General features: G+C 49.4%; 1 protein-coding gene across 1 annotated transcript in view; it reads right to left on the bottom strand.

Moving 5' to 3' along the window:
• Nucleotides 1-3,510: 3,510 nt before the first annotated feature.
• The window catches only part of ARID5B (AT-rich interaction domain 5B), a 165,203-nt gene continuing 149,648 nt past the window's right edge, over nucleotides 3,511-19,065 (bottom strand). Inside the window, exons 9-10 of the mRNA XM_063307758.1 lie at nucleotides 8,598-8,793; nucleotides 3,511-6,156 (exon numbers count right to left, since the gene is read on the bottom strand). Coding sequence (XP_063163828.1) covers nucleotides 4,075-6,156; nucleotides 8,598-8,793 — 2,278 coding nt within the window. The 3' untranslated portion in view covers nucleotides 3,511-4,074. The remainder of the gene's footprint in view (nucleotides 6,157-8,597; nucleotides 8,794-19,065) is intronic.

The following is a 19,065-nucleotide window of genomic DNA, read 5'->3' as shown; positions in this document are numbered from 1 at the left end:
TCTAATTGTTACAATAAGCATCCAGCTGCAAAAGACCTCACCCAGTCTAGCGCCTTCAGTTTTTAACAGGATGTTCTATGAAAAGTATTTTTCTTTGTCTTTGACCTTACCAGCGCTCAGAATTTTTATTAAATCCTGAGCAGAGTGCATTGAAATTGCAACTCTTCTTGGAAGCAGCTCCCAGCAAATAGATTTCTTCCTGACTGTTGCCAATTAGATCTCGCTCATTCCTTTACCAGCCTGCCAATAACAATGGCTTGATTGCACAGAGAAAAGCTTGTGCAATTTTATTCAATAGTAAGGCCTCTTGAACTCAAACAAAGCCCCATTTAAGACACAAAAAGTGGTTATCTGCCAGTGGAAAATGTAATACTTAATAGAAATCAGGGATTAAAACAAAGAAGAGCGTTTACAGAAGGCATGCTTCCTGCTCCCCACAGGGGAGCCCATCGCTACTTTCCATTTGCCCTCAAAATGGCCAACATATAATGAGCTTTCTAAAAATAAATTTACGTTTCTTTTGAACCAAAGAAGATGGAGATAACTCCCCACCATGATGTTTTAAAATAGTCTGAATAATTTCCAGAACAATACAGTGAGACAGGGATCATGAGGTGCAAAGTCAGTCCATTCACTGTAGGGTCACCTGGTCCAACCTTTAAAAATGAGCCCCCCTTCTTCGTGTGGGGCGAGCACCTTTGCAGCCGGCGCCCTCCACGGCCGCACGTGAAGAGCACCGCTCCGCCAAAGGGCCATGCAGGCCACAGGAGTGCAAGGCAAAGCGGCCGTGGCCGGCCTGCCACGAGCGAGACGCAACCGCCTTCGTGTGTGGGGGGCCATTCCCAGAGGCGAAGGGGCCCCTTTCCAAAACAAGGGACCGTCCTTGCGTGCCAGGGATACAATATTGTGCCATCTTCTCTGCCAATTATCCTGATCCAGAAACGTGCCGCAGCTCCTGATTCCACCCGTGCCCCCCACTCCCCGAACTGACCTGCTCCCCACCGACTATTCCTAAGGTTAGTGCAACTTAGAGACCTGCCGCCCTCCCCTGCATCAGATCAACCGGGATGGTGACAATGGCCTTTTCTTTCCTTTTGGAGCCAGCAGGGAAACCAGCCCACCCACCCCTACCCCCACCCCCCACCCCCGGGAACAGTTATGCGCTCTGTTCTACAAGTTTGTTTATGCAGCGTCTGTTAAAATTTTACCACAAGAACATAAAAGCATTTAATTGAAGATAACAGTAGCTGTCTATAGTTGTGTCCCCCCCCCCATATATATTAAATAGCTTACATTATATATCGCGACAGGCTTTGTATCACAGTAAGTTTTAATATAGGCTGTTGGGCATGCAGGCCAGTTGCACCATAAGTAGTTTCCACTAGATTCCAGTAGTTTGGCTGATTTAATGCATTTGAACGGGGTGGATTCAGATCCTCACCGGCTTCCTTCAACTGCAACCTTTCTGCACAGACGTCCATCCTTTGAGGCCCAGAGCAAAGGCAAAGCCATGCTTTCGGGGATGGCCATGCCCCCACCAGGGGAAAGCCCTCAGCAGCCCCCTTGACGGACCGGGTTTGCACTCTCCAACCCAGAGACCCAGACGTGCCACTGTGCAGCTCAGCCCCAGGGTCTCATGCCAGCTGCTCTGGGCGCTGCCGCAGCCAACAAAACCGTTCATGTCTGGAAGATGCAGTGCTGGCCTGGAGTGCCTAGTCCGGCTTGAGATGTGCTGCACTCCCAGAGAGGGCAAGCCAGGAGCGCCCCTTTGGCCTGACCACAGCTGGTTCTGCCACGGCCTTCGGAATCCCTCGTTGCAAAGGGGAAACTCCCTTGCACTGTCCCGGGCAGGCTGAGGACCCAGAATGGCCAGAGCAGAAGCTGGACATGGGCCTGGGAAGGATGGTCTTCTGCTGCCAGAGCATTTGCCCCATTTGGCCCCCGGTCATCCCTGCACACACGAGGGCTGGTGCAGAACCCAACTGGCTCGCAAAGTCCTCTTCGATCCTGCCCTGAACCCCACCGAGAGAGCCCCAAAGGCTTCACGAAACCTCAGAGGTGATGGCCCTGGCTCTTTCAGAGAGGGAGAGAGGAAGAATTGGTATCTTACAAATTTCAGTTCAAAACTAGATCTCCTGGACTAGGAGTGGATCAGAAGGCAGTTATTTTTTTGGTTTTCATACTTCGCTAGTTTTTTTTAATGCAGTTCATGACTCAAAAAAAATGTTAAAATTAGTTAAGATTTATGTACTTTGAGAGAAAGTATGTTAGAAATGCCTTATTTTCTGAGAAAATATATTGAAAAATAGATATTAAAATACATTTTTGTGTGGGTGAAGTTTATTCCTTTTATTTTGCTTTATCACAGTTGAATGCTGAAATGTGATGGAAGAGACTCACGAACAGCACGTGGGAAATTGAGACGTGCTGGACACAGATTGATTCATCCATGCTTTGCCCCCCGACCCCAACATCTAGCAAGACAATCCTCTGACATCACTCCCCCTTTGCCCTTCAAGGGGTCACAGACAAGCCGAGCATGCCACAGGGGGAGGATGCACACCCTTGTGGTGCAGACGGGACAGAGGCGGCATGTGTGTGCCAACGCACTCAGGGTGAAGCACAGGTGGGTAATAAAATGGGGGGCTCTGCCAAAGCCTCACGCAGCTTGGGCAAACCCTTGCAGCCAAGAGAGAGGCTCGGACTGAGATGCTCCCTGGCCTGTAAGTTCTACTCAGGGGAACGAGGGCCCAAAGTCAAGCTCTCTGCTGCAAAGTTTTGCCAATTAAGCTGCCTTTATGACTGCTAGCAAGTGAAGGTTTAAAGTACTTTGGGGGAGTCTGGCCCTTTTGTAGGAATCAACTGGCCAAGAATTCAAGCAGTCAACAGCCAGACTGGCCCTCCTGGCGAGCGTGCGCTGTTCTGAAGAGGCCCAGAGTCAGTCGGCCTCTCTTTTCAGGGACATCGATGCTCGCCGATCCCCTTGGGAGGCAGGATTCAGATCACCTTTAGCTAAAGATTCTCCCGTTCTTCTAGTGGCTGAGATCCTTGAGAGAATTTCACCACCTAAGTCACCTATGCGCCAATGTTATCGAGCAACTTGTTGACGGTGCAGCCCTACATGGGCTTCTTTCGGGGATGCAGGACAGTTTCCCTGCCTAGACAGGACTATGCGTGTTCTTACTAAGCACACCAGCCTCGAGACGGGAAAGCCACATCTCAGTGGCGAGGGAGGCGGTATGCAATGGCCAGGCAGAGGGCCGAGGTAGGACTCCGCGACCTCCGGCAGGGGATCCGGACCTCAGGCGCAAAAGCAGCAGAATTGGAGTTGCTTCTACCCAACGGAAGGGGATGTTCTGTAAACAGGGACCTTCCCCCTCCCCCCAAAGCGGTTTTCAAAATATAAGCTGTAAGAGGAGGAAAGACAGAGAGACAAATACAGAGTTTAAAAAGCCCTTAATATCCAGCGTCTCCTTTCTTTTACTAAAAAAAGGGAAAGAAAAAAAAATGTGGCAAATAAAAAGGAGCTGTTTAATTTTTTCTTTAAAAAAAACAGCACATGATACGTGGAAAATAAGAACTTACATAAATTATACAAATGAACTTGACAAGGGTCATTTTTGTTTCTGAAGCAGATACGTACAGTCTACTTTGTGTTTACTTTTCTGTTCTGATAGTGTTAAGGTGAAAGTCGACAGTTTTTCTATACATTGCATTGATCTGAATTCTGAAATGGTACCCAAAGAAGCAACATCCACAGACGGTCTGCATTTCCCGCCTTCTTGTTTTACCTGAAATGCTTCAAGGGGGGACAGAGAGGGCCTTTCCTCTGAGGTGGGCCAAAGCCCACCTGGGCCCGGCCCCTGCAGCCCCCCGTGCAGGCAGGAGGAGGCCCGGGGTCCGACCTCTGGCCTGGCTAAGCCACAGTAGCGTCCCAGTCAGACCCGAGCGCTCGGCGTGGAGAAACAGAACGGCTTATTGGCTATCACAAATATCGATATACTCATTTTGCGAGACATGGTTGTGGGCTAAAGGAAGGAATGTTGCTTGCGGGATGCTGTTTTCCAGGAGCATTTACAACTTTGTGCTGGGGTGTACAGAAGAGAGCTGGGAGGGCGGGAAAGTGGGCTGGGGGTTGAGGGCCGCCAAGGGGTAAACGTTGCTGTGCAAAAGGTCCCCGTAGGAGCTCCCGAGGGGGGCGGCTGCCGCCAGGTGCCGGTACAGCTGCGGGGAGCCTCCCGGGGAGGTGAGGAACTGTCTGTGCACCATGAATGAGTGGAGCGCAAAGGGCTGCACGAGGGGGGAGAGGGCAGCCTGGTTTTTCAAGTACTGCAGTGGGTGGGAGTACCCAGCCGTGGGCATGCGGCTGCCCAGGCCGCTGCACAAGGTCCCAGGGTACAAGCCTGTGAAGATGGGGCTTGAGAGGGGGAACTTGTGGCCCTCCGGTGCCCCACCTGGGGGTGGGCCGTGTGCCAGCTTCCCGCCCTCTGCCTCCTGCTCTTTGGAAGGAGCTTCCTTTGGTAAGCGCAAGGGCGAGACCGCTCGGATCTTCTTCTCTGAGAGGGCTTTGTCCAGATCCTCCAGGCCACGTTTCAGAGGGCGAGCCGCCCCCATCCCCGGAGCCACAGTTTTGTGACCCGGGACCGGGTGGACCATCCCGTCCATCTTTCTTGGGGCTGGTGGCTTGCCGGCCCTCAGGAGGGGCTCGCCCTGTTTCTTCGGGGCAGAGACCATCATCGGGGAGATGCGGCAAGCCTTGGGATTGCCGTCTGCACCCAGAGTCTGACCAGCCAAGGGGTGGAAGCGGGAGGCGCCTTTGCTCTCCTCCGGCCCCCCGGGCGACCCACGCAAATGAGTGGGCCCCAGGGCCTTCATGCTCTGTTTGGGGGCCCCTTTCGGAAGACTCAGATCAGTGGGCTGGTCGTCCGAGGCTTCCCGCGCGGTCTTGTTCTCTGGCTGACGCAAAGGGGGATGGTAGTTCAGGGGCCGCTTGTCCTGGGGCTTGTGCGGAGGGAACCCGGAGGCGCCTTCCAGGTACGTGTCTCGAGGGAGGTACTTGGAGCATGGCTGGCCCCCCAGGTGGTGCTCGGCGCGCCTGTACAGGCCGTGGAGCGGGGGCGAGGAGTAGAAGTCCGCCAAGAAGCTGGGCATGTGGGAGTGGTACAGGGCCCTTTTCTCACTCATTCGCTCCTTCATGTCCTGGATTTCTGACTTCAGGGCGTAGGATTCTGCCAGGGCACTCAAGTGCTGCTTGGAAAAATCACAACATTCCGAGTCTGGTTTCCTCAGCAGGGATTCATGTCGATAGGTGTCGTGAGTGGGCTTCCTGTCCTCCGCGGTCTTGGGTTTAAAACTCTGCACGTGTTGGATGACCGATGGCCTGCTGACTGCTGTGCTGTCCGCTGAATGCCCGGGAGACAGCAGTCCTGGCCGGTTGGACAAGAAGTCATCCTTGCTGCTGAATTTCTTCTTGCTGATCAATGGTGGGGGGCAGCCGTAAGGGTAGCTGCAGGAGAGGGCTGCCCCACTCACCTGGGAGAGGAGCTTCTTCTTTGCCAGTGGTGACATGATACCCGGGTTGCCCTTGGAGTAGAGCAGTGGGGTGGAGCCAAACCCTGGATCCCCGTGGAAGGGACTCGAGAGCTCTTTCTCCTTGAACATGTCAAAGTTCTGCACCACCAAGACTTTGGGGCTCTGCTTCAGGGCACTGTGGATGTCCTCACTGCCCAACTGATCCACTTTCACCGTGCAGTTGGCAATGTAGTCTGCCATTTCTGGAAGTTTATCGTCTTCCATCTCATTTTGACCCGGGAGGGGTAGCTGGAGGGCGGGAAAGCTATTGAACGGGATTGCTTGGGCCTCCTCCTCTAGGCTATCCACAAAACAAGCCCCCCCGCTTTGTTCCTGCCTGGGCTCCTCCAGATCCTCCAGCGGGCTTCTGATCATGGCGCTCAGGATGGCGCTCGCTTCGGGGGGCACCAACGCGCAGGAGAGAGGTGCCTCGGATGGCGGCTCCTCCTTCTCCAGGAAGGCCATTCCAGGGGCTGCCGGAGGGGAAAGCCGAGCTTCTTCGACAGACAGCTTCATCACTTCTGCCAGGTCCGATAAGCTTTTCTGCGAGGGACATTCCTGATTCTTCTCTTTGGCCAGTGAAACCTAACAAAAGATTTTGACAGGAAACTGTGAGAAAGCACCGTAGAACTCAAGGCAGACGTGCTTTCTGTAGGCAAGGCCAAGCTCTGTCGCTGGATAAAGCGCCCTCGGCCATTGCCTCGAAGCCTTAAGCCAGCCTGTTTTTCTTGGGGCTGCCACGAGAGTTTTCCACCTGGGGGAAATATTAGGACACAGCTCCCTCCCTTTAATTCCACAAGAAGCGGCACACAAAACCACGTTGCCAGCCCGCCTAACAGAGGCTCCAACAGTGAATGCGGACCAGGCAACACTTGTGGAAGGTCCACCCGTCACTGAAATTAAGGGATGGGGGCTGCTGTGTTCCCTGTGCAGCCGAGGAAGACACAGCCCAAGCCAGCCAGCTGGATGTCTTTCATCTCCACTTCAGATTTAAGGTTTTGGTGCTGCCCAAACCAGCCCTTGCTAAAATGAATGACCTCTCATAGCGCATCTGGAATGGCTAGGTGGGCAACGGGCAGTGCGGGAGGGGCACGAGGACAAGCCGCAGCTGCTCTCCTTTGGGGCCTGGGAGGGAGTGGCCCCCGCTGCCCAGCAGCATGCCTCCCCTCTTCTGGAAGGGTGCCCTGGGCTTTGGCATTCCCTCATGCGCCTCTGTTAACGACTCTTCCCCCTCCGGGTTTCTCTGTCCATCCACTTACAGGGAGAATAAACCTGAGGCCATCCACACGCTTCACCTGAGAAACAGCTGCCTGACAATCCTTGCAAAATTACTCTCCTTCCCCACCAGCCTTTAGGGAGAAGGCGCTGACAACAGCCTCATCGTCTGAGCTAAGTCGTTGCAATTTTTCCTTCCTTTCTCGGGCCTGAAAAGAAAGCGTCAGAAAGCTATTCTCTCACTGCTGCCTTCGAGAGATGGATGGAAGGCAGGCAGGAAATGAAGCTCAGTCTCCTCTTAGATTTATGCCTTTGCAGCTGCTTTCAAATTTCCCTGCATGTTGGGTTTTTCTATTTCCTATTAATTGAAGTGTCCGTTACTCATTTCAACTGCTTCCATATTTTTTTCCCTGCAAAGAAAAACTGGCTAAAAGGCTCCCTTCGCTGTCGAAAGGCCGCCATTAGCTCTTTTGTGAAAGTTCTGTTGTTGGCCTCTGGAGCGCACACAATTATGGAAAACGCCAGAGAGATGAGCAAAGCAGGCCAAGGAAGGCCCCCCGGGTCCCGCTCTTTCCCCCTTCTCCTTGTCGGGGAACTCTTGATCTGGAATTCCCACTGCTGTGGCTTAGGGCAGGGAACTCGTAAAACAGACAGAATAACCGGTCCTTGGTTACAGCCGTAACGGTGGAGCAGAGTCCAGCCCAATGCGGCACTTCACTCTAACTTATGAGCAACCTATTCAACCAACCACTTGGGGGGCAACCAAAGAGCCGTTCCTCCTGCTTTCAGGCTGCAAATAAAAGCACACCTCTCTTGAACACCCCTTTTGCGGACACCTTCCTTTGGAGGTGGAATGTTGACGCCTCGGGCAGAACCGTCACTGGGCAAATTGACACAGGAATGGTTCCTGGCCCACCAAGATGCGAAGGCAAGAGGGTGCCTGAGGACTCAGCTCGACTGGCATCTGGGTGGGCAAGGCTGATGCCCCTTTCAGCTCTCTTATCTTTTATCGATTTTATTGTAATTTCTTTGTTTGATTGTCGTGAGAGTCATTGAGAGTTGGGTGGCATGCAAGTTTAATGAATTGTTGTGGTGGTTGTTTTTATTGTGCAAAGCAGAATGGCCAGGAGGTCATGCAATGCCTTTTGGATGGAATGCCTCATCTTAGTTTTTTCCACAGAACGGCCGTTTTAACTAAACATTTTCCAGCTTTCCTTCAAGATGCGGCTAGACTACAATTCCTATAACCCCCAATTTGGCTCTGACAGATGATGTGGTTGAACATCATCTGAGGAGCAGTCAGGAAAAGCTGGAGCATAGGGCATGATTCAAAAGCAGGATCCAAATACATTAGGCATATTGTTCATTAAAATGCCAATTATTAATACACTGATTAACCAGAAACCTATTTCTCTGGAAAACAAGCATCAAAAAAGTAACTCTTTAACCCTACATGATTCTAGAAACGATTATTCGCCATTGCCAAGCATGTGCCTGGGAATCCCCCAATGCTATGGGTGAACCTGCCACCCCAGGGGAACTGAGGAGAGGGCCCCCGGCTTCTTTCTAGCACCGAGGCCCTCCAAATTGGCTGAGGTAGATCACGAGATGCTGGCGGGTCCTTTTGGAGAACCATGCCAGTCCTTTGGGCTTCCGGGCATCGGAGAAGAATGTGGGGCCGGCAGCAAGGGAGAGTTTTGCTATTTTAGGCAGCTCTTGCCCAAAGAGATCACTTGATATTAGGTGATCAAAATGGGACGGTACAGATAACACGATGGATGGTTTAGGGAAAGAGAAGACACTCCGCTCACCTCCGCTGGGTCCTGGGGCTTTTGTGCCTCCTCTCGTTCTTTCTTGCTCTTCACGTTTTCATTTTTGGTGCGTTTTGTCCCAGTCAGTTTTATCTTACTTTCCACCTCCTGAGCGAAATCCTGTTTTCGAGGCTTCACGGGAGGCAGCGGCTTATCTTCCTCCCCTTTAATGTATCTTTCATACGGCAGGATTAACCTGAAGAACGAACAGTCAGTCAGTGCTGGGACTCTCACCCAGGGGAAGAAACAGGTCCCGGTGATGGAAAGGCCACCGTTGAACACTGGGATGCGCTCCAGTGCGGGTGCGAAGAAGCCCCACGCCTGAAGGCTGTTCGGCGCCACCTGCCCCTCTGTCTGGTGGCCGAGGGCCTCCAGCTCAGAGGTCCAGGCGGGGCACCACTAGCGTCCACCCTGGCCCGGAGGGTCCTTCCGTCAGTGGCATGAGCCCCCCCCCAGTGGACCCCTTCTTTGTCCTTCTAAAAGGGGAATTCGGTTTGAACGGCTGTGTGACTATCTCCCCTCTTGTTGCACGCTGGATTTGTGAGTCATCAAAGAGACTTCTAAACCCTTCTTTTTAAGGAACTCTTTGATGCCTTCCTAGGTTGCCTTTTCAGGTAAACATTAAACAATTCTAAAGGGGATCCTGAGCAAACGTGATGGTTTTAAACCTCCGAAATTACATTCATCTCAACGGATGCCCGTTCTGTTGCTTCCAATCAGCTGCACACCTACCGGGAGAAAATCTCAGTGGGTCAACAGGGTGTTACATCCGGGGAGAGGTTTTAGACCCCTTTGGAGCTGGATTGAATCAGCACTCAACAAGCATGCTACCTATTTTCCGACGCTTAAAGTGAACGGAATTAAGCTTTCCATTATAGTCCCCTTTTGGGCCACTCAGTGAAGTTGGTCTGTGCACTCATGAGACCCTCCCCACCACCTGGACCCTCGCCCCCCCTCATAAAAATTGGGGCACTGGATTTTCCATCAGCAGAGAAGATATTTGTGTCCTGGAAAAGTGAGGAAGTGCTGAGGGGATGGGGGGACAGGTGAGGGCACCCCTCTCTTCTTGGGGGAAAGCATAAGAGGGAGACAGGAGGGAGTGCCAAAGTCTTTTTTAAACTTGGCCTCCTGACCTGTGCAATTCTTTTTTTAGAAAACAAATTTAAAATAACCTCAATGCTCCATTCAGTAATTTTCCCTCCCTGATGTGGCTCTTGATCTAAAAAGGAAGACTTCCCTCATAATAACGAAAGGATTATTATGGATAACTATCTGGCTGACTATCTGAGTTTCAGCGCTGGTGATTAAAGTTTTTATAATGCATTCAACATGATTAATGAGTGACTCATGGTGGGAATAAAATAAGAACTTTTATATGGCAAGCATGTTTTAAGGCATCTGTGAAAACACACTTGGCTTTGAAAACAACATTAATCTGTTCAAATATCAGACTGCTTTAATTATAGTTTAATCTAAGAATTCAAAGTAGAAAATGTTTTTGTTCAAATGCAGATTTTGTTTTTGGGGTTATTCCAGAACCAGCTCCAGACTGTGTGGTTTGGATTTAGATGTTCCAGTGCAGAGAGCTGGGCTTAGCTTCTTCGCAATTATAGTATTTCACATTTTAATAAAGTACAATGTAATTTATGCTAAATGTAAATCTAATTTATGCCCTATTAGAAACCAGGGTCATTAGCTGAGCATACTCTGGCAGGGCGAGGAGGAGGAGACGGTCCGGCCGGCCTCTGGCCACCGTCCAAGCACAGCCAGGCCCAGAGGAACATCCGTCTTCGGATGGAAGCCGCGTTTAAACGCGTTACAGCTGCTGAAGCCGGGAAACGCTCCCTCTACGCGGGCTTAGCAAAATAACAGGTCGGTTGCCAAATACTTCCCACTAAAACAGTACAGCTAATGTTTACGTAGTAAAACAAGGAGTAAAGCAAGGCCGAGGAGGGGAGCGGGGGTGGGTGGGGGAGACACAGTCTTGCTCCGGCACCGGCTTTTCGAGGCCCCGGGAAGCATCTTCCTCGGCCTCCCCGAATAAGCAGAGGAGCGTGGTCCGGTTTCACGCAGAGCAATATTTATCTCTTTTCTGCCATATGTTAAATATTTAAAGAATCAGATTTAGCCAAAACAGATTTTTCAGCAAGAGTTGTTAGCGCTGCAGAAAAGATTGTTTGACTTGGGTTGCCATGGGAACGGCAGCAGCCTCTCCGGAATCTGCACGTCCCGCCGGCAAACGGGGTCAGTGTTTCGGCGGCGGCTCGCTCGGATGGCGCCCGACCGCCGGCAGCCTCTGGACACGGGGCCCTCCTGCCCGGGACGCCAAGGCGGAACCCGGCCTTCTCCAATGCGGGGGAGCCCGCGAACAAGCGCAGCCCGGCGAAGCGGCTTCCAGGGCCGGAATTTCCCCTGCTGGTCTTCCTCCCTTTCCCCTTCGGCCGTCCCGTTGCTGCACAACGCAGCTACGCGCAGGATGCGGCCGGGTCGCCTCGTCTTAGAAGCTGTTACCGCGCGCGCGCGATCCACCTGGTGGAACAGCCAAACCTTCAGCTGCTCCCTCAGTAAAACAAAACATCAGGGCGCGCGCGCGCGCGCACACACACACACACGCTCAGAGGGTCCCTGGATGACAGCATTGCCCAGGCGGGAAGAAGTCAGTTCTCCGCTTCACAAACGCAGCAACAGAAATTAGCAGCTTGGTTAATTTCTGCTTCACGGCCGCCGCTCAGCCGGAGACGGACATCAACCTCTGTGCAAAACAGAAGGGGGCATTTCCCAGACTTTAGCAGAAATGGGCCGGGAGGGGCCGGCACTCGCCCTGCGCCCTCACCCTGAAGAAGCCTGAAGGAGGGTCGACGGTGCTGAGGGGCTGCCCAACCCCGGACCTGCTGCTGCCCCTCCCCGCGCGCTGCGCCCTCTTCCGGCCGACCGCCTTGCAGAGGAACCCCTGAACGCGAGGGCAGGGCACGGCGGGCCTCCGCGCACCATGCTTGGCAGATGCCCACCCCCACTCTGGGAGGCAGGAAGGATGCAGATGGGCCCTAGCCACAGAAAGATGGATCAGAGCAAGATTTCCATTTTCATTTGTGGGGGGTGGGGTAATATTTGGGGTACCTTTTAACTGACAAGCTTATTCTTTGGTTTCCTGCCTTAAACTGGGTGGGAAACTGAATTTCCATGGTTCAGCCATTTGGCACTAAAATTTGGTGGTTTCCTGGCTGCACGAAAGAGGTCCCTTCTGTTGTATCTGAGCCCCAGCATAGATTCATCAGCACTGGGAATGGTTGGAAAGACCCAAATATTTACTCCCAGGTTCCGTCGGGGTGTGCGCTTTTGCCAACATTATAAAGCACAGTTCCTATGTTTAAGTTAATAAAATGTATTATTTAAGGGATAATTGCCATAACTAGAATGTGTAAACAGTCACACATAAAAAAACAATTTTTCTATAGGTAGTAGATTTTGGAACAGCACTGAGCATTTTTTTGCCTGCAATAATACAAGAATAACATTTTCCAGTCCAGAGCAGAAACAGTAGGGAAGCCTTTGCTATCAGCTGAGTTCCTGATTAAATTCAATGACTATGAAAAGCAAGATTATCCTTTGCAAAAAATAAAATAAAATAATCAAGTCAACTTCAAAAAATCCATACAAGCTGACTGAACAAACTGGAACTGCATTAATCCTCACTTAATGCAGCGATATATGACATTTAATTGCAACTATTCCTCCCCCCTTCCTTTAAGGAAAAAGAAAAGAAAAAACCTCTGTGTAACTGAATGTTGGTTTAAATAATGCTGCCTCCCCTCTGAGTTTTTAGCTTTCGGTATCCTCTGATGTAATGAAAAATTCAGTGTACTCCTCTGGAGTCAGAGGTCATCAAATCTATTACAGTAATGTAAGTCACCTGGCTTTTGCCAGGCTTTTAGAAGGAAAGGGAGGAGAGAGCAGATCAGCCTTATCTCCTGCAGTGGGTTAGGTAAGACAGACCAACAGAGGAAACCAGAGAAATTGCAGGAGCCCTTTATGGCCTCTTCGCCATCTTGGCTCCACCGAGCAGATCCTTTAGTTACAAACGCTAAGATCCTCCGGGGCTTTGCCTTGCCTCTACCCAAGGCAGAAACTTCCTGTTAAAAACATGGATTTCACAGCCCATCAAATGTGTCTTCATCACTGGGATTTCACAAACCCTGCGCAGATAAAAACACACCGAGACGCTCATGTCCTTCACTGGCCAAGAGTCTTTCTCTAACCCATGGGAAAAGGGAACTGAGGCTTTGAAGTGATAAACGTGATGCTATCCCAGTTAATGCTTGTGCCACACAACTGCTCTGAAGTGAGACTGTTTCTCAGGAAATCATAGCATGCAGTTATGTATAGAAACCATCATCATCTTCCTCTTCATCATCATCATCATCATTGCCACCACCAGCATTAGCCGCCCCGAGTCCTTGGGAGTTGGGCGGCACACCAGTCTAAACAACCACAACAGCAGCTCCAAAGGTAGCGAGCCAGCCAGGCTCCATTTTGGACTCTTCTCTCCTGACTGACACCTACGAAAAGGGTCTGCTTCCTCACTGCCCCAGCTCAGCCTTTCTGGTGATGCACAAACGTAGAAACCATGCAGGGAGAGCAGGATCCTGCACTACCCAGCTCACACCAAAGACATTTCAGTGGCAGAATGAACAGCATGACCCAACAAAGGCCTTTGGGACAGCGGTCAAACTGCAGACTCATCCTGGCCTCCAAGGGTGGCGAAAGGTGAATACTCCTATGGGCTTCGGCCCTCTCTGGCCTAGCAGGACTTGAGAGTGCCAGATTTGCTTTTGTGTCACAAATCAGGGCAGGCGCTCTGTCAACGCCAGATCAGGAAGAGTCTGCTCTACCTTTGGGGTGCCAGCAGTAGCCACTCAGTGGACCAACATCTGAAATGGAGACCCCAGCCGCCTGTGGAGACTCATGCCGTGATAACCTGTCTCTGTGGGCCTCTTGGATTGAGGCTTTATCATGCTTCCATTTGTTACGTTGAACTCCAGGATTTAATTTATTTATTTTTCCTCTTGCTTTGAGGAAAAATAAATAAATTAAATCCTAGAATTCAATATAACAAATGGAAGCATGATAAAGCAGAATTTCAACTGCCTATAAAAGTAATTATTTCTAAGATATAGAGGTAGCCGTATGGACATAAATAATAACTAATTAGTTCTCCCCATGGTAATGATCCAAACCCTTAGAAACAGGATTAAAAAACAAAGAAACGTTTTACTAGCCATCTGCTTCCTCTGAAGCCCTCCGAAAGGGCACTTCTTGCAGACAAGCAACAGCAACAGATTGCTCCCTCAGAACGAAACTTGTTTTGATCTTATAAAACAGAATCAATTGGAAGATACCGGTGTTTGATCATTTTCAGTCGGCTGTACATCTTCCCTAATCTAGTGCTCTTAGAGGTATTGATTTCAGCAGGTGGTACCAACTGGTTGACCTTGTCTTAGTTGGAAGCTAAGCAGGTTCAGGGGCGGATCAGTGCCTGGATGGGAGTCCATCACTGCTTCCCAGAGCTATAGGCTAGTGAGGAAGTAAAACACACATGCACCCTCCGAAGAAGGCAGTGGCAAATCACTAGATTACATGGATGGGTCCGTGAAGACCCCAGAAATCACGTTCAGTTCCCAGGAGGCCTCATCTTACTGATGCTGGGGAGCAACTAGGAGGGGGGCTAACTATGACAGAGCTGGGACCTGGATCAGGGTGGCGATGTCACTCAAAGGCTCACTGAATGACAAGGGACTGGTCCCTCTTTCTCAGCCTGACTGACCTCGTCACGTTCTTCCTGGGGAGATAAAATCAGGTGTTCCCAGGAGAGTTATGAGTCTAGAGAAATGCTGGGACAGGAACTCAGTAAATAGAATCCAGGCAAAGACATGCGATAATTGATGGCTTAAGGTGATACTGTTTTCCTGAGTTTTTTTCTAGCATTTCTCATCTTACTAGATATTTTTCAATCTGCTTGGAGGAATCTTTAAATGGAAAAATTAAAATCACACAGATCTACAGTGATTTCTTGGTTTAAATGGATTTTTTTTGTACTGCTGGGTATACACTGAATTCATAAATGAATACATGCATACATGCATAAAATACATTAAATTGGCCCTTAAACAACAATTAGGTGGTGAGTGTGATGGCTGTTTACTTTAGGAAACAGGATTCGGAAGGAGTTCCCATCCAGTATCTTGATGAAGAATAGCTGTGAACAAAAGAAGAAGTTCTACGTTGCCAGATTTGATGGTTCCAACTTCAGCTTTGTGGGACAGAAGCTGTCCTAATTTCCTTTGCTTGGAGTGAGAGGGAGGAACACTTTCCCTTCCATGGAGCTCACACTCATTTTCACTAAAACGATGGGCAGGCTGGGTGAACATGAAGCATTTTTCTTCTTTTCAGTCGGATCAGCACTGCTGTTTTTAAGAAAATCACTGCATTTTGCATGATTACTACTGCAGTGTGTTCACAGTAGACTGAACTAAAATAGCTTTATTAACTTTATTTTGAAATGTCTGTTTTATGTTTAAGGTTTATAACACATTGAAAACATGCATTTCATTCTTATAGTTGGCCTATGGCTAATCCAGTATCCATCCAGCCATTCAATAAATGATAAATAAAGAACCCCCTTTTGTGTCTTTAATCAAACTGAAGCCCAATATGTCTCAAGGGTGCCATGTTGGAGAAGGTTGCCTTGGTGTGTAAAAGCTACTCTGTCATGTGCAATTCTAACTGGGACTTACATCCAATAAATGGATTACACTACTGTTTTCTCCAGGCCCTTTTTTTTGAGGGGCGGTGGAGAAAACACTGCCATATCCACTAATTGTTAAGCCCCGTGGATTTTATCAGACTATCACGACGTGCTAACTTTCCCACTGACATCAGTGGATCTTTCATTTTATTCTTCAGTTCCTCCATCCCACATCTTTGTGCCATGAGGCTGAGTAGAGATACTCTGCTCTGACGCAGCCACATACAGTACATGGGTGTAAACATCTGGGTAGAACTTCCTCAAGGTACTTTCAGCTTATCATGCTCATAGCTTTTGTCAGTGTGGATCTGAAGGTCACAGACCTCTGGACTTGCGAGTGCTGGGCTGTAGGGAAGCAAAGGAAACACACGTGGGGCTATCACACCTGTCAGAAAAGAGAGGGATCTGCCCGCCTCCACCTCCAGGTAGAGGAAGGGCTTGGCAGCAAAGTCCTCAGAAGAGGGTCAACTTTGTTTACATGCCAACAAAAAGCAGAGCATCTTTGATTGATTTAAATATTTAGTTAATATGGGCAAGTTTCAATGAGCCTCTTATTCACAAAGCAAAATGGTTCAAATTGAGCATGTTCATTTCTGGAAAGGCAGGCAGGGTTCCCTTTTATTCCTAGCAGAAAACTCTTCTCGTTCTTCTTGGGAGCCATTTTACTATTGCTCTTGGGGGAGAAGAGCTGTCTAAAGCAGGAACACCTGTATGTAGAAGGTAGTTGCTGGATGCAGTCAGCTGAATCTAGAATAGCTAGTTGATCTTAAAATGAAGTTGGATTAAAAACTTCAGGAGGATCCATATGGCTGCAAACTGGCAGACTCTGAACTTGGAACAAGCATCGCGGAGATTTATGTAGGGGCCTTGTTTATGGATAGGCATCCACAGCAATGGTCTGTAAAGCAGGTTGCACACTGGACAAAAATCTGCTGCCAAATCATTTGGTTTCCAGACCTCTGTCTAAGAGGGTGGCCTCTTCCTGGGCCCAGTTCCACTTCGTGGTAACTGAAGATGCTCAACCAACATTGGCCAAGTGCTTCCTGCTTTCTCTTTCAGGGCAGGAGAACTTCTGTGGAAATGCTGGGGCCCCCTGGTTCTCCTGCGGCTACAATCCTATCATGACTTTTCCTAAGCTGATTTTTTTTACCTTCCTGGATTAGCCAACGTGGGTGACACCCTCCCCGATCAAGGACTTCACATCTCCATCCAAATGGATATTGATTTAAACAGATTGGAAGATTCTTGGAATACAGATTTAAGAGTCTGCTTTAAAGGGTAAACAATTGCATTCTTCTGTCACTAGATACTTTAATTTTAATTTTTTTTTGGTACTTAGAGGTGAGGGGAGGAGAGAAACATACTAGCAGACTGCTCAATAGTCCTTTTTTTAAAGCACCCATTCCTCACATAATTGAAAAGATGTTTGTTCAGTGGCATGCTTGAGAATACAGTTATTTAATCTTAATGATAAAGCCCTGAGGACAGAAATGTAAGTAGAAAGCCTCTTGCGATTTGTCAAAGTGGGACAAAACACCAAGGCAAATAATTGATCCCCCGGTGCTCACTTGCCAGGGAACTTCAGCCCAGCCCAGGAACCGCCTGGTGTTCCCGGAGGGGGGTCCTTCCCCTGGCAGTGCCAAAGCCCAACCCTGTCGGATCGGAGGCTTGGGCTGATCGACACCTGTGCTTTTAGTTAGCTTGCTTTCATTAGTCTGCTTTCAGTTACCTAAATGCACCACCGCTAGAGGCCTGGAAGCACCTTCACTCAGCTTAACATGACAGGTCTTTTTCGTTGAAAGGTGCGATGATAGTCCCACAGCATGACAGCATTTGAATTCTGCCCATGCTTGGGGCTGCGACGTCAGAAAACCGCTTTCCACTTCCCCTGTTCTTAAAACGTTTCTCTTCTTTACAAAAGGAGACCTGCCGGCCTGAACACACGCACGATCAAATAAATACGCATCTGCATTTGACAAATTAAAAAGGCCAACGTTTCTGTTGAGAGAATGGGCAGACCAGCAGGATGGTGAGCTGAGTGGGGCTGGCAGGTATGTGCATCCTCAATGGACAGGAAAAAGAGAAGAGGCTCCATCCTCAAAGGACTGGCTCCCCTAGCATCTATATTATTCCCTTTTCCATTCCCAATTTTATACGAGATTGCCAAACAATATAAAGCATTTTATGTCTGGGGACTGGCAAGGAAAGTAAGTGTAGGCTGCATTCAAAAGCTACTGTAAATTCCTCAGGAGGAAGCCCTATCAAATCTGGGTGATTTACTTAGAGCAACAGGCCGCTCCTTTTACAAATGGACACGGTCCCTTGAGCCAAGCTGGACTCCTAGTGGCTTTAGGATTCATCCATGTCTTTTTCTCGGCAAGAAGAGGGAAGGGGGCTGCCACTGCCAGGATGTTTCTCAACTTCCCAGTCCAAAGTCATCTCTAAAACTTCAAACAAATCAACTTTTCAGTCAGGACATTGGCCTCTCTGGCATATTCAGTTACTTCACAATATAATAGTAGGTCTTTGTAGTTGTGACAGGACTGTTTCCCTTTCAGCCTAAGCAAGTTGTGTTTTTCCACAGGGCAGGACGGAGCTCCTGTTTCACCTGTGGCAGATTCTTAGTGGCACCTGGGGGGGGGGTTTCCAGGTGTCCACTTGGGGCCCAAAACCTTCGCATCTGGAGCCGCTGAGGATGCTGGGCCTGGGACAACGGGGATAGCCCCCCCCAACCTGGGCCCTAAGCCCCCCATTATGTTCTGAAGGGCTGCCAGCCTCTTGCCAGAACGAAGCTCTTCAGACACAAAATCAGCGCAAGCCATAAGAAGGGACCAGCTGCTCGGGTGCAGGGAGCTTCAAATTCTCACTCCTGTCTGCAGACCCTGGTCCAAGGGTTTAAGATGTTTTAAATATCCTCACTGTTTGCCAGCACTTATGTGCTTATTCCAGCAAGCGGGCAAAGAAAATAATCTTCCCAGAGTGAGTAACGTTTCCAGGTGGCCCTGATCCATGGAGCGCCAGAAGAGAGGAGCTGCGGTGTGGTGTGGCAACATAGTGCAGTAGGAGGACAGGACAGGGCCTGAAAAAAATCCACTGTAATGCAAAGAAGAGCCTTGTCTAGTTAACGAAAGACACATTCAGATAAAAGAAGGAATTTACAAGCCACTAAAATATATGCCAACAAACCGAAGTTCAACTTGCACCCTGCAGTCCTAAGCCATAATATGATTGGGTTATTTTTCTTCAGTGTGTTCTGTTGAACCCAGCCCAATATGGCTTATTCAACAAAGCATGGTTGATGAGATTGTGGCTTAGCATGAGGGGTATACCCCTCCATGCAGAGTTTCATGCACAGACCAAGTTTAAAACCACAACTTGGAGAAATCCACACAAAAACCCTTAGGTCCTTCCAGGAACATGAAGGCTGAAAGGCAGCCTGTGTGGAATCAGCTTGGCACGGCCAACACAACCAAACCCTTGTGGGCTGCGTTGATGCCAGCTGACCGGGGCATGTTGTAGAAGGGAAACAGAGGCTCTCTTCTCTTGGGCTTCAAAGTTACAGTGTGAATGTGACCTGAAATTTCTCTTGATATTCCAATAGGCTTCAAGCAATTGATGTCTGCATTCAACATCACTTGATTTTAAACATCAGATTAAATTTCAGTA

Source organism: Candoia aspera, chromosome 6 (genome assembly GCF_035149785.1).
Source record: "Candoia aspera isolate rCanAsp1 chromosome 6, rCanAsp1.hap2, whole genome shotgun sequence".
Classification (NCBI taxonomy): domain Eukaryota; kingdom Metazoa; phylum Chordata; class Lepidosauria; order Squamata; family Boidae; genus Candoia; species Candoia aspera.
Note: the sequence above shows the minus strand (reverse complement) of the source record. Positions and strands in the feature narration are given on the sequence as shown.